The sequence below is a fragment of the Coniophora puteana genome (genome assembly GCF_000271625.1).
Source record: "Coniophora puteana RWD-64-598 SS2 unplaced genomic scaffold CONPUscaffold_11, whole genome shotgun sequence".
NCBI classification, from domain to species: domain Eukaryota; kingdom Fungi; phylum Basidiomycota; class Agaricomycetes; order Boletales; family Coniophoraceae; genus Coniophora; species Coniophora puteana.
In genome coordinates, this window is record NW_006913063.1 from 558296 (window position 1) to 570705 (window position 12410).

General features: G+C 47.5%; 3 protein-coding genes across 3 annotated transcripts; all 3 read right to left on the minus strand.

Annotated features, from left to right (window-relative positions):
• Nucleotides 1-185: 185 nt before the first annotated feature.
• On the minus strand, nucleotides 186-1768 carry CONPUDRAFT_75489 (uncharacterized protein; the record flags this gene model as incomplete). Its single annotated transcript, XM_007773676.1, has 10 exons — nucleotides 186-235; nucleotides 278-382; nucleotides 576-695; nucleotides 753-893; nucleotides 945-1004; nucleotides 1133-1134; nucleotides 1294-1322; nucleotides 1382-1438; nucleotides 1545-1564; nucleotides 1612-1768. The coding sequence occupies 10 exons, from the start codon at nucleotides 1766-1768 to the stop codon at nucleotides 186-188; spliced, it is 741 nt and encodes a 246-aa protein (XP_007771866.1).
• A 628-nt stretch (nucleotides 1769-2396) lies between these two features.
• Nucleotides 2397-5783, minus strand: CONPUDRAFT_108922 (OPT oligopeptide transporter). Its single transcript, XM_007773851.1, has 13 exons — nucleotides 5455-5783; nucleotides 5310-5402; nucleotides 5125-5249; nucleotides 4958-5071; nucleotides 4847-4901; nucleotides 4668-4757; nucleotides 4202-4613; nucleotides 4025-4144; nucleotides 3630-3971; nucleotides 3115-3573; nucleotides 2923-3059; nucleotides 2657-2849; nucleotides 2397-2593 (listed from the first exon to the last, which is right to left on the minus strand). Exons 1-13 carry the CDS (start codon nucleotides 5615-5617, stop codon nucleotides 2578-2580), a joined length of 2319 nt encoding a protein of 772 aa, XP_007772041.1. The 5' UTR covers nucleotides 5618-5783; the 3' UTR covers nucleotides 2397-2577.
• A 3755-nt stretch (nucleotides 5784-9538) lies between these two features.
• Nucleotides 9539-10197, minus strand: CONPUDRAFT_84076 (uncharacterized protein). The gene is made up of 4 exons (XM_007773852.1): nucleotides 10135-10197; nucleotides 9942-10082; nucleotides 9645-9885; nucleotides 9539-9593 (listed from the first exon to the last, which is right to left on the minus strand). The coding sequence occupies exons 1-4, from the start codon at nucleotides 10175-10177 to the stop codon at nucleotides 9563-9565; spliced, it is 456 nt and encodes a 151-aa protein (XP_007772042.1). The 5' UTR covers nucleotides 10178-10197; the 3' UTR covers nucleotides 9539-9562.
• Between the last annotated feature and the right edge of the window lie 2213 nt (nucleotides 10198-12410).

Genomic DNA, 12410 nt, shown 5'->3' on the forward strand with positions numbered 1-12410 from the left:
GGCAATACCGGATGCACTGAACGAGGGCACAATCTTCTCAAACAGCAATGCTATTCTCGCCAGCATGACCCTCGTTGGCGTTTGTATTGGTACCCCCTCCTCGAGCAGACACTTGTCTGAATGCAACGGAGCTGACTTCCTCTTTATTTGTTGCTGAACTTTTGTTCAACTGGGCTGAATGGTGTTCACGAATAGACAAAATCATCCATGGCCCCAGAAGGGAACCAAATATAATCTGCAGAATGGGCATCAACTCGTCTATGATTTCATGTCCTACCGTGCTCTAACGGGATGGACGTCAGCGATTCCCCCATGCCAATAGGAATATACTTTGTGTGAGCGTTGCTCACCAATCCAGTTGCAAGATCCCCCACAATAGAAACTACGCCAAATACAATCACACTATGTCAATATTAGAGCTGTTGTTCCTGAGAAATGGCGGAAGATTTCGTCTCACAATAAAAAGTACAGAAGAGAGTGTTCGATGATGAGGTCCATGAGCCCTCGAAGACCCAGTGAAGAACTTTGTTTGATGTGCTCCCTTAAGAGCCATCTTGAACGATACAAGATCATACCAACAAGAAGCAAGTCGTAGAACAGAGAGGCCGCATCGTTCAGGGGCCCAGACCAGACCAGCGGAGATTCCGGGGTGCCATCCATACATAGCCGAAACCCCAAGACAATGAAAACGCTTGCTGAAGCGAATGGATTGTAATGTTTGGCCATAAAGTAAAACATCAGATTGTGCATACCGTTGGACCCATAAGGTTGCACCAATGTCATGATGTTCAGGATAAAACAAAGCAGCTGAACGCAGACAAAGGTGACAGATAGGAAGATCATGACCTTTTTAGAGTTCTCGTATAGAGCGCTAACACGAGCGGTCATGATCACTAAAATACAGTATGAGAAGTATAAAAAACTGAATGCTTCATAAACCGCACCTTGCACAGCTATTATCAGGAGACCCTGTGCAACTTGCGTCGAGCCCCAGGAGGCTGCACCTGGGCATGCTCTATTTTTAGATGCGTGCAACAAAACGGATCGAACCTCATCTTACATCTACGCCATTTCACCGCGTATCATTGAGCGATTCAAGCCGGGCACCCATCTATGGTAGGGGGTGACTTACGTCTACCATAAATGAGGATAGTTAAAAACAACAGATGGCCAAAAATCGAGCTTACTATATTAGATTTTGATGGGGAATAGAATTCTCCACTATCCCGAATACGTCAAAAACACCACAATTGGTATTGAGCAAAACACTGTATAACTCATTCCATGACTCACACTGCAGGAACTATTCCCATGTAGCGTATCTGAAGATCAAACCTTGTATTAGTTTATTTACCAATTAGCAAGCGGAGGAAAGGCTTACAGCCACATATAAGTACGTCATCCACGACCGTTTCTGTTTCTGTAACACTGTGAATTTCTGCTAAATATATCCGCAGCGAGCATTCACCCATATCAAATCAACCTTCGAAGTGGAATGGCTGAGCACTGTCATAATTTCTTCAGCTAGAATTACATCGGCTTACCTCTTTGCTTAGGTTAAGAGCTGAAGAAGCGTGTTATAATTTCAGTGAAGAAGGACCGGAAACCCACTATAGTCGTAGACAACAAGTGTAATCAAAGCCACTGTATGACTCTGTGAGACAGTATATGCGAGGCCTAGCGCTGCTATCACACCATCTAGATAGCTGTTGGCCTGAAATTCGCCTACTACAGGCACCAAAGCGGGAGAGTTCAAGATATCGGCCATGCTAGGGAGAAGAGAAGCTCAAACAGGATGAGCTGCTGGGATTTATGGTTACAAGTTTGGGATCCTGGAGTCTTTATATACAAACAACAGAGGATATTGCCGAATAAATAAAAGTAACATCATATCAGAAAGCCGAACGATAAACATAGATCGCCCCAGCATCTGCTCATGACAGATTCCGACCCTGCATCATATAGCATAGAGTGGGCAACTGCCAGTAGCATTTGAGATGATACCACCGGTAATTTCTCCATGGGAACCATTTAGGATGCTGTGACAAGTAAAGCCGTTAGATATCAGACAAATGTGACACAGTTCGCACATAGGAATCATTCCTAGATAGCAGGGCTGTTGGTCTATATATACTTGGTATGTCTTGGTTATGATACATACATTGCATCCTCTCCTTCTTACAACGGCCACGGTTTGCAGTGTCGTTGTCGGTGATGTAAACACCGTCATAAAATTGGCAGCACTGTTATTCTCATCTGTAGAGATGAATGCGATGAGAAGTATAGCGATGAGGGGAAAGGTGGCTCGGATACTGACTGTGGTGACTCTCACTTCCCATATCTGGTTGTTTCACTCAGTTTCGCTGAGGGAATCACGAGAATGAGTTCATCCTGGGAACATAAACCTGTCCGATTACACTCGGGCTGAACGGAATGTACAAGTCTACCAGATACACCCGCTCTCGTTCCGCATATACCTACGGTTGACTATGAAGTGGAACTGCTTCTCCATTCCAGATTAATACCGGATACAAACAGCTATGATGGAGGGAAACCCTGCAATTTTGATCTACAAATCTACCAACTCGCTGGTCTACCAAAAAGCGCATATAAGTCAGACGTTCTCACTACTTTCCACTGGATAAATGAAACATACCCAAAGCTCCCCGATTCAGGCAACGGCAGAAACGGCTTATTCTTCCCATCCGCAGTGTTGAGGAACACTTTGTTCCCCCACCACTTCGCGACGTTATGATTTCCGATGGCTCCGTTGGCGGGGTACTGCAGACAAAAGAAAATAAAGATAATTGAGATCGCAACCCCAGAGTCGAGTGCGGCTGAGAGGACATCTGTGCGAATCATGTCAGGGAGCATAGCCCAGAGAAGTTACGGAGTTGAAAGAGGAAAAGAGAATATGCGTACAGTTGTACTTAGTCCACCACGAGAAGTAACATCGTCGGATGACGAATTGGAAGATAAATCCGACAATCGCCCATGGAACGTAGTTGAGCGCGCTGGCTGGCGGAATATATCCGACACCGGCGAAGATGAGAGGAAAGCTATGTGACGCGTCGCATTAGGTCGTATGCATGAACGGAAAACGGGTAAACGCACTTCACGTAGCGAATGAAGCTATTCGGCCACCTCCGCGAAATCAACCACGCCACGACCGGCAGCCCCGCACCCAGAATAAAGAAATACGTTAACGCATGATACAACTGCCCCGCCGCGAATTGCCTCTGCGGACCGATCACGCCCCAAATGAACGACGCAGTGCCGAACACCTCGATGCCGGGGCATATGAACCCGTTCGCCTGCTTCGGCGTGCACACGTCTGGGATGTTGTTGAACACCCACACCTGCACGCCGAGCTGCGTCGTCGCCGCAACCGCGGTCGCGACGATCTGGCCCCAGAACATGGAGCGCGGCGGGATCTTCATGTAGTGTCCTAGCTTAAAGTCAGCCGTGAACGCGAGTGCTTGGAACATGGTAATATATCCCCAGGTCTTGAAGAGCATCACGGCGATGGGGCGGCCGGGGATGGCGTATCCACCTATGAACTCGGTGATAACACTGTGGGCGCGCGAAGTTAGGGGCCAAGGGTAGGTGGGATAGAACGTGAAGCTTACTTCAGGCCAATTTGTTGATTGGTGATAGCCTGGATCATCCCAACGGGGACAACGTATACAAAGGAGATCAAGAGCGAAAGAAGGAATGCCCATACTGGCATCTCGGTTGGCCAAAGTTCGATGGTGAGGACGCCCATAACGAACATTGCCATGAAGATAGCCCCATACCACCACTCGGGGACAGGTTTGTATCGCGCCATGAGACGAGCGTGAATGTCGGGCTGCTGATCTAGTGAGCGCCGCGCTTGACTCCAGATTTGTTTGCGGAAGAACAAGATGGCATGGGTGACCGTTGCCGTCATCGAGGCAAACAGCAGTCCGTACGAGAGAGCAAATGTCGACCTAGCAGAATAGAACTTGAGGAAAATTCATGCGTACCTTAACGATGGACTTACGAGAGGAATAGCGGACTGTACTCCTGGTAAGCGGTGAGGTTCAAAGTTGCGTGAGACGTCAGTATCCGGGTAATGTTGTACTCCTTGCCGGTGTTATCGTAAGACGTGCGAGATGAAATACTAGGTGTGAAGTTAGCGTACATACTCCAATGCCAAGTGTGAACTGGGGTTACTTACGGCATGTACTTGCTGTACCACGTATTAGTATAGTACAAAGCAGGCGTCAGGATCCAGAAAAAGAACACGAAACCAGCAAATATATTCGCCTCTGCCCACCACGGCGCAGCGAGCGGACTCCCAATATAGGTGATCTGCGACCAGTCAAAAGTGATCAAGCTCATGCCTAGGCCGCTTTTGTATCCGAACAGCTGATTGACGACGATATTGTCCGGCGCAATCCAGCACACCCACGTGAAGTAGGAGAGCGCCTGAAAGAGGTATCCAGGGAAGAAGTACCAGCATAGGCTGCCCAGCCAGGCGTAGAAGAAGAAACGCCCGCGCGAAAGTCCTCCACGTTCACCAATGCCCGCGTAGGTTTGGGAGTGAAGGGTGTTGAAGAGCGCGCATGTCACCAGGTTGACGGGCCAGACTACAATGTATGCTTAGCTTAGGGTAAGAGACTCAGCGGACTAAAGGAACGTACTCATAGAGGGCGGAGAGACCAGGAAACGCCGCAGGATTCCCCCAAAGGAAAATCCGATTAGTTGAGTTGACATCACCATCATCCATTGGTCTGCGTATTCGATTCCAACGCATGAACACAACAGCGAGGAAGGACAAGTAAATGATAGGAAAGGTTAGTGGGCACTGTAGTTGACTCACAACCGAAGTTATAGTTTTGATTGTAGTAGAAGCGCTGCACGGCTGGAATATCGGTCTGTTTAGTGTGGTGAGCGCGTCCTTGTTGCGTGATCACAGAGTTAGGGAACTCACAGCATAAGCGGAGGGTCCACCGACTGTCGCCATGATTGTTATCAGAACGTGCTCCTTGATCGCGAACGGACCAGGGTTAAGTGGATGGCCGAATATATGCACGTTTGGCATGAACTGAAGCCCGAAATTGGGTGCGGCGCATCTGAGTAGGTATGATAAGAACGTACCCTAGCCCACAGGCGCCCGACCGGAAAGGAGAGCAGCTGGGCCGCTAGGCTGGATATGCTGACCGACGGATAGCGAAAGTGAAAGAACTGATTCAGCCCCGATATGATGACAGCCCAGACTATCCCTATAACACACGCATCAGATATCACAATTCATCAGTGATGTTATAGGTAGAGCGGCGCACCCATCACCCAAGCACGTAGGGTAGAGCAGGCCATCTCGGGGTCATCCGTGTTTGCGACGGCGGAGCGCACCTCGGGGTATGGCGAGTCATCCTCTGAAGACTTGTCAGAGAGATGATGGTAAGGAGACGAGTCCGTGCTGCCCACCTAGAACGCCCACCACCGCCTGGTCACGGTCTATGTTAGGGTCGTCGAATTCTGCTACCAGTGCGTCGACGGCGTGGGCTGCCTCGTCCTCCCTTGGTGCAACCTTCTCCAAATCCGTGCTGGGACTATCGCGTTCTTCTGGATGCATCAATGGTGCAGACATCTTCAGCCCAATCGGCTTGCGAGTGAAGGTGCCAGTCCTCTCCTGAGCGCTGAGGAGGTACCTGCAGAGAGCCACAGGAGGCAATCAAGGGGAAGCGAGAAGGCGGAAGGATTTTTGATCGAGGGGAGATAGGGGCCTGCGCCCTGATGAGGTGTTCAGTTTGTTCACCTTTGTTGATTCATGTCAGCTTGCTGTCACAACCTGCCATACTTCGGACACCGTTCCAAGGCCGATTCAGCTGGGGGACTTTATCAGGGGAGGTGAGCGTGTGGAAGGCATAGCTACAGGCCACTTGAAGAAGAAACACGGCGAGAACGAGTGCAAGAGTGGATCCGCAAAAACCGGCACGTAGCAGAAAGGCGTGGGATCGCATGTAACCGAGCCCTACTTTCTCACGGTTTCCGGCCCACCTAATTTCGTTACATGTTGGTTACATGCACAAACCAACGATCAGTGGTGCTATGGAATGGCGGGCGCGCGTATAACAGAGTAATAAAATGAGATGGACTAGTTTAGTATCGAAGTAGTATCCCCCTCAAATCCCCTCAAGCTTCATTATAAGGGTCATCTGCTGTCCGCAAATTTATCGTTGGTGTCTCAAAGACAAGCGAGCTCACACTTCCTGCGGCGCTCATACAATAGTTTCCGCCCGCGTGACACAAATGGTTCTGGCGTATGGAAAGGATTAGCCACGGACCCAGTACACAGAGAAGTCCGGTTTGAAGAGCCAGCGTTAGACCGTTTAGTGTAGTCGCCAGCACAGTAATCTGTTGAGATAATGCTCGTTGATACAATGAAAGGTTGTATTCACTTTGATTACTTACTTCTTTGAAATTTGCATCAGAGTCTTGAATGCTGAGGACTTCATATGTTATCACCCTGAACACGTGGTCAGCCTGTGCATCGGAGGGGGTGAAGAGGTCGCAATACCAAACAAAATAGAGTAAACCTTGACGTGTAAGCAAGCTGATGATTCCTTGTATTTCCACCGCAAATTCCCAGTGCGTGTTTTCTCGGATGTTGTCCACCGAGCGGTAAACAAGGAGGACGATAAGAACTAGCTCATAAACACAGATGCTTCCGTTAGCAGCCGTGTAGAACCACAGCACTGGGAATGTAGGAGTTTCGTGGAAACATCCCGGAACGCCGAGAATAGTGACCTCATGTGCTGCCCGTGGTTTTAGCATCAAAGCCCAAATATACACTTGCTAATGTATCTCACTATAGAGGATGCGTGGGGGAACAGACATCACAATAGTCAACGCAATGTTCAACAGTTGCACAGTGACCAATCCGCCATAGAGGAGTATAAACACTCTCTTGGCATTCTCGTATAGCGCGCAAACGCGGGCAGTCATGACACCTAGCCGGCGCGATTAGCTGACCTTTTGATAACAGTGTGCTATTCCATTATACCTTGAATGACTGCTACTAGGGTGGCAGGCATTGCTAACTCCATCAGATTGTAAAATACGGAACCTGAACCCCACCAAATAACCTTAGATAACAACACTGGCACAAAACATAAATAACTGACTTACAACTTATTTTTTTCGGTAACAGAGTCCTCAGCGGTAAGTTGATAGAAATCAGGAAGAAGGAAGCGATGGAGACTCACGCCTATATGAGAAACGATTATTGACGTCGGCCGGTCAATCAAAGTAAAATTGTACATACCTCATCCGGAAGAGAGATCGGCGAGTAGTAAACTGGAAAGATGCTAAGACCGTTGTACGGAGCGAAGACGCGCAAGAAACCAACGGAGGGAAACTCTACACATGGATTTAGCGACAAGTACCATGTTGCCGGTGTAATATGCAATCCAATAGCTCACAGTGTGTAAAACAAGCCCCCATATCGAAGCTATGCAATACCTCTAGCTGTGAACATGGACTTCTTTTGGTGTGCCAGATAACCCACATATGCGTAGCTATACGTTAGTGGTGACAATCCATAGTCCTAAGAAGGGTAGAATAATAAGTCAACCATCTTGTAGCATGGGTTTGCACTACTTCTTCGAGACGCACCCATATAAGTCGAAACTATAGCAAAGCTCGATTAGATTCTGGCTGGCGTTTGATATCCATGATGATTCGCTTACTTCTTGATCGAGGTTAAGAGCTGGCCAACCAAACATTATGAGATGGTATAATTACGTGAATGAATATCTGGGCGTACCGTAATCATAGACGACGACCGTGGCCAGCGAGACTTCATTGAAAATTTATTTGGTCAGCTACTCGCCACATTGGGTCTTATCTCTGAGTCTAAAGTCCCACCCATCAGATATCCCGTTGGTACGTCATATATGCCGAGCAATGGTATGATGCTTGAAGAATTCTCGACGAGTGACATGTCAAATATGTGACCTTGTTGTAAAATGATAATGGAAAGAATGTTGTCTGAACGCTGAAGCGCCGAAAGACGAGCCTGCTCTTTTATACCGAGGACTCTGCTATCGATTAGTACCAAGATGCTACAAACATCGCTGACCCTCCCCAGTGACCCACTTGATCCCGACGCGGCGCCGATCCCTGTCCGCATTGACCAATCCCGCATTGACTAATCAAATCCACAATCCCTCTGGTTATCGGCGTTTCACTGCCTCTGACCAGCTCCTGGTCCAAAGTATCCAAAACGACAAAGCCGATGGTACGGCTGGTATCCAGTATCTTAGCCAGTGCCATGAAAGCCACGTGTTCGTTGTATCCCGCCTCTCTCATTTAAGCTTTAGCTTCCACATCTTTTCTTGATCAAGAACAATGACAAGCATTCTACTGACACGAGCAACATTTGCGTACAACCACCGATTTGTATCATATGCCACAAACTCCTCAAATCCCTACCAATGTTATTCACTGAGGCCGTGCCAGGGTCATACCTGAACATTCTACGGAACGTTCGCACCCACACAGCCACAATGTTTGCTCAGCCTCGTGTGGTTGAGGTAAGGTCCCGGGGGGTCCACGCCAGCGCCACAAATCCGAGGACAAATACCACTTTGACAAGGGTCAACCCTGCATGCCGAGGATCGAGGCTGGCGTATGCCGAAATCAGCTTTCGAAGTGGTAGTACTTGTATGTCCAAACCGCGCGACGAAAATTCACCTGCAACGTGTTCTTCCACATGTACTGGTCCACTGCCCGGGACACTTCCTTGTACTGCTCAAAAGTATTACTCGGGTCCTGGAGATTGGAGTCAGGTACAACACATCTGCAGTGGTATGTGTACAAGACGAACCAAATTAGGATGAGCGCACCCGAACCAGCAGACGTGAGAGTGTCAGAACCGAAGCACCTGTAAGTAAACAGCCGTTCGTACCGCATCTCACTCGTCCCGTCTTTTCCGACGATTTTGATACGCGAAGAGAGCTGTCCACTCTGTAGAATTGGGCACCTCTTTTCTCCATCTCATAAAACAACATACCTAATTAGAAAAAAAATAACGGTCTGAAGTACTCAAGTAAACACCAGCTTCGTGAAGTCTAGCCGCGGACAAGAAGCCGGTACATGAGATATTTTGGGATGGGAATGAAGTCGATATCAAACTGGTGGCATTCCATAGAGTTGCTTAACTTTGCTCGTCGTTAATGTGACGAATTGTTCCATATCTACCTCAATACGCCACCGCCTCTCCTTAAACTTCGCATTCGCAAGGATCACCTGCTTCGTACCAACTCGTCTCCGTTCCTTGGAATATAATGGGGCCCACAGTTTCCCAACAACTCGATTCGTATCCACCGTTTGCATAACGTGAATGGTTCTGTCTCATAGAAAGAATGAGCCATGGACACAGCACGCAGAAGAGTCCTATTTCAAGGACCAACGTCAAGCAGTTGAGTGTAGAAGATAACACATTGCTCTAAACCGATGACCTTAGTTTAGAAGAGTGAAAATTAGCATGATTTTGTATCGTGCCTACATTTGTTAGGTTGTCGCTTGAAAATTAAATGCTCAGGGCTTCGTAGGTAACCACCCTACACAACCAGTCAATCAACGTTTCTGATAACATGGAACAACTAGCTTACCATACAAAGTACAGCAATCCTTGATGCACTAATAAGCTGATAATGCCTCCTGTCCCCGACGGAGAAGTTCGGCAGTCGGACTCCCCAAAGCGCCATCCCACCGCGCGGTACACAAGGAGTGCAATCAGCGTGAGCTCATATGCACATATGCTCCCATTCGAAAACCCGAAGAACCACAAGACCTTGAATTCGGGTGTATTATAGAAGCAGCCAGGGACGCCAAATATAACGTCCTCTTGTGCTACGTTGGAAATTCAGTAATCAATGTTAACGATATGTATGCTGACCACAGCCTACCATGGATTCCGCGAGGCGGAACGGACATTGTAATAGTTAAAGCAACGTTTAATAATTGCACAAGGGCGAGCCCACTGTACAGCGATATAGATAATCGCTTGGAATTTCGGTAGAGTGCGCAGACACGGGCGGTCATGACACCTAAGTGACTTTCTTGCTCAGCTGTTTACTCATTCTACTTCAGCGACTTTACCTTGAAGAACTGCAACTAAAGTAGCTGGTAACGCTAACTCCATCAAGTTCCATAAGGCGAAACCTATATACCGTCAAGAATCTGAATACACGTGATCCAGTACACCAAATTTCATGGACTCACAGCTTGTTTTCGTTGGGCACCGTGATAATCACCCAAGTATCAGCCTATATACACAGCAGTGGTTAACGATAGGGAGCTGCACTCACGTCTGTTGATATGAAACCATTAGCTTCAAATGGAGTTTGATAGACTATAACATACCCTATCGGATAGGGAGATCGGCAAGTAGTAAACTATGAGGCTGGTTATGTTATTCTCTGAAAGTCTGAAATGGAAAAGACTGACGCAGGGAAACTCTGTTAAAGCGCAAATATCAACATTATACGGCGAAAACAAAAGGGTGGCTCGCAGCGTACACTGTTTGAGCCAGGCCTACATATCGAAGCTATGTGAAAGAAGACTGAGCTGCCTGCAGTATGCTCAACCTCAAATAGTACTCACGTATGCATAGCTATATGTCATCCGCGATATTCTGCACGACTAAGGTCGAGGCAGGTTATCGGTAACGTGTAAGTGGTCTGTTCTCTAAAGGCGCACCCAAATTAGTTGAAGCTACACAGAGTCGATAAGAACCTCATCGTCGCTTGAAAATTAAGTATTAAGGCTCAAGCGCTCACCTCTTGACCGAAGTTAATCGCTATTCATACGCATGTGCCTGTCGTAAACACACTCCTGCTGTTCCATCAAATGAGGTAGAGCGTACCGTAATCATAGGCAACGACTGTAGCCAACGACACTGGTTGATAGTGTGCCTTCCATTAGCGATTCATAGCTTGCGGCGAACGGGACTCACCCATCAGATATCTGGTTGATGTGCACGTGCTGAGTGAGGATATCATGGCTGGGGAGTTGTAAATGTGCGGCATTCCGAATACGTGCTCTTGTTTCGGGGGGCGTTACAATTACAAACACGCACTTCGAATGGGGCGTTTTATATTGTGATGGTGGCCTTGCACCAAACAATAATGGGGGGTGAGGTGATAACGTCGGATCATTCCGAAGTCCAACTTGATGCTAACTTGGGCGTTACCCGTACAGAACTCAGCTGGGCTATTTATGGCCACATGGTTTTCATGCTGTATCGTGAGAGTTTAAAACTGCCAGGAGGCGTTTCAATAGCAGTTTTGGTACTCTATCAGACATACAAATGACACGAAATTTTTATGAAGCTAAGCACGGGAGATGGGGGAAAAGTCATCAGGAAAATCCCGCGAACGTTACCACACATTGTGACGTATTGTCAACTTTGCATAAAAACGGAAACATCGTAACGGCGTCGCAATGCATGGTAACAAACACAACCAATTAGATTACGGTGGCAATTCAAGCAACGTATTGCGGTGATTACAATGTAAAGACCATGTCAAGAACTTAACATAATAATGGTAAAATAACAAAACCCGTGGACAGAGTGCTTTGTTGTCTTCTCCTTCGGGGTGTGCATTTGTTTGATGAATGATATCTAAGCTGTGTCGAGCAGCACGATTGATGTGAGAATCGAGCTAACTTCCACTGGCATTGTAGGCCCGAAAAGTAAGCCATTGCATGTTATGATGCGCAGTATGACGTCAATGCACGGCACTGCAGATTAACTCGGCTGCAGCTATGCAAATTTGGAGTAAGTCCAAGTAGATCCGAGACGCACCAAGTTCTTGCGCACCACAAGAATACAATATTCATTAATGTTCACACAGCGCTCGCGAACCGACTCCACTGATATCCCCAACGCATTCCGAAGTCGGCACATTGATCAGCCTTCGAAGGCATAAAAAGCACGACGAGGACGCAAAGTTCTCGTTGTTGAGTCTTCCACTCCCTCTTTCCCCCACTCACACTATTTTCTAACTAGAGCTCAGGGCGAGTGCCAGTGCGATGGTGAGTCGTGCCTTGATACGATTCTTCGTTCATGATAGGAAGCTCACACGACTAGCTACAGTGCCATTTGGTGCTGGTGATACAAACTGGAATGGTGGAATCCTGGATATTGTGCCTCCTTTTCTCGTATCATTTACTCTCGACATCATGCTCACAGTCCTATAGGGTGATGGCATAGAATAGACAGTATAGTTTACACATTGGTTGTCTATTGTTTTATATAGCATGGATAATAAAATGTTCTGTCGTACATATCACAGCTAAAACGGAACAGTATAAGTGAGCGGTTCAAGTTGTGGCCAAATGTTCGTACATTGGACCACAGTTCTTCCAGACAT

What these genes read in the sequence shown, in the direction of transcription:
- CONPUDRAFT_108922 (XM_007773851.1), bottom strand. Translation starts at nt 5,617, where the DNA reads ATGTCTGCACCATTGATGCATCCAGAAGAACGCGATAGTCCCAGCACG. An exon ending in TGGTACAGCAAGTACATGCC is followed by an intron (nt 4,145 to 4,201) that starts GTAAGTAACCCC and finishes CTTCACACCTAG; the next exon opens with TATTTCATCTCGCACGTCTT. An exon ending in GTGGTGGACTAAGTACAACT is followed by an intron (nt 2,850 to 2,922) that starts GTACGCATATTC and finishes TGATTCGCACAG; the next exon opens with ATGTCCTCTCAGCCGCACTC.
- CONPUDRAFT_84076 (XM_007773852.1), bottom strand. Translation starts at nt 10,177, where the DNA reads ATGGAGTTAGCGTTACCAGCTACTTTAGTTGCAGTTCTTCAAG. An exon ending in TTTAGTTGCAGTTCTTCAAG is followed by an intron (nt 10,083 to 10,134) that starts GTAAAGTCGCTG and finishes AAAGTCACTTAG; the next exon opens with GTGTCATGACCGCCCGTGTC. An exon ending in GGATTGCTGTACTTTGTATG is followed by an intron (nt 9,594 to 9,644) that starts GTAAGCTAGTTG and finishes CTGGTTGTGTAG; the next exon opens with GGTGGTTACCTACGAAGCCC.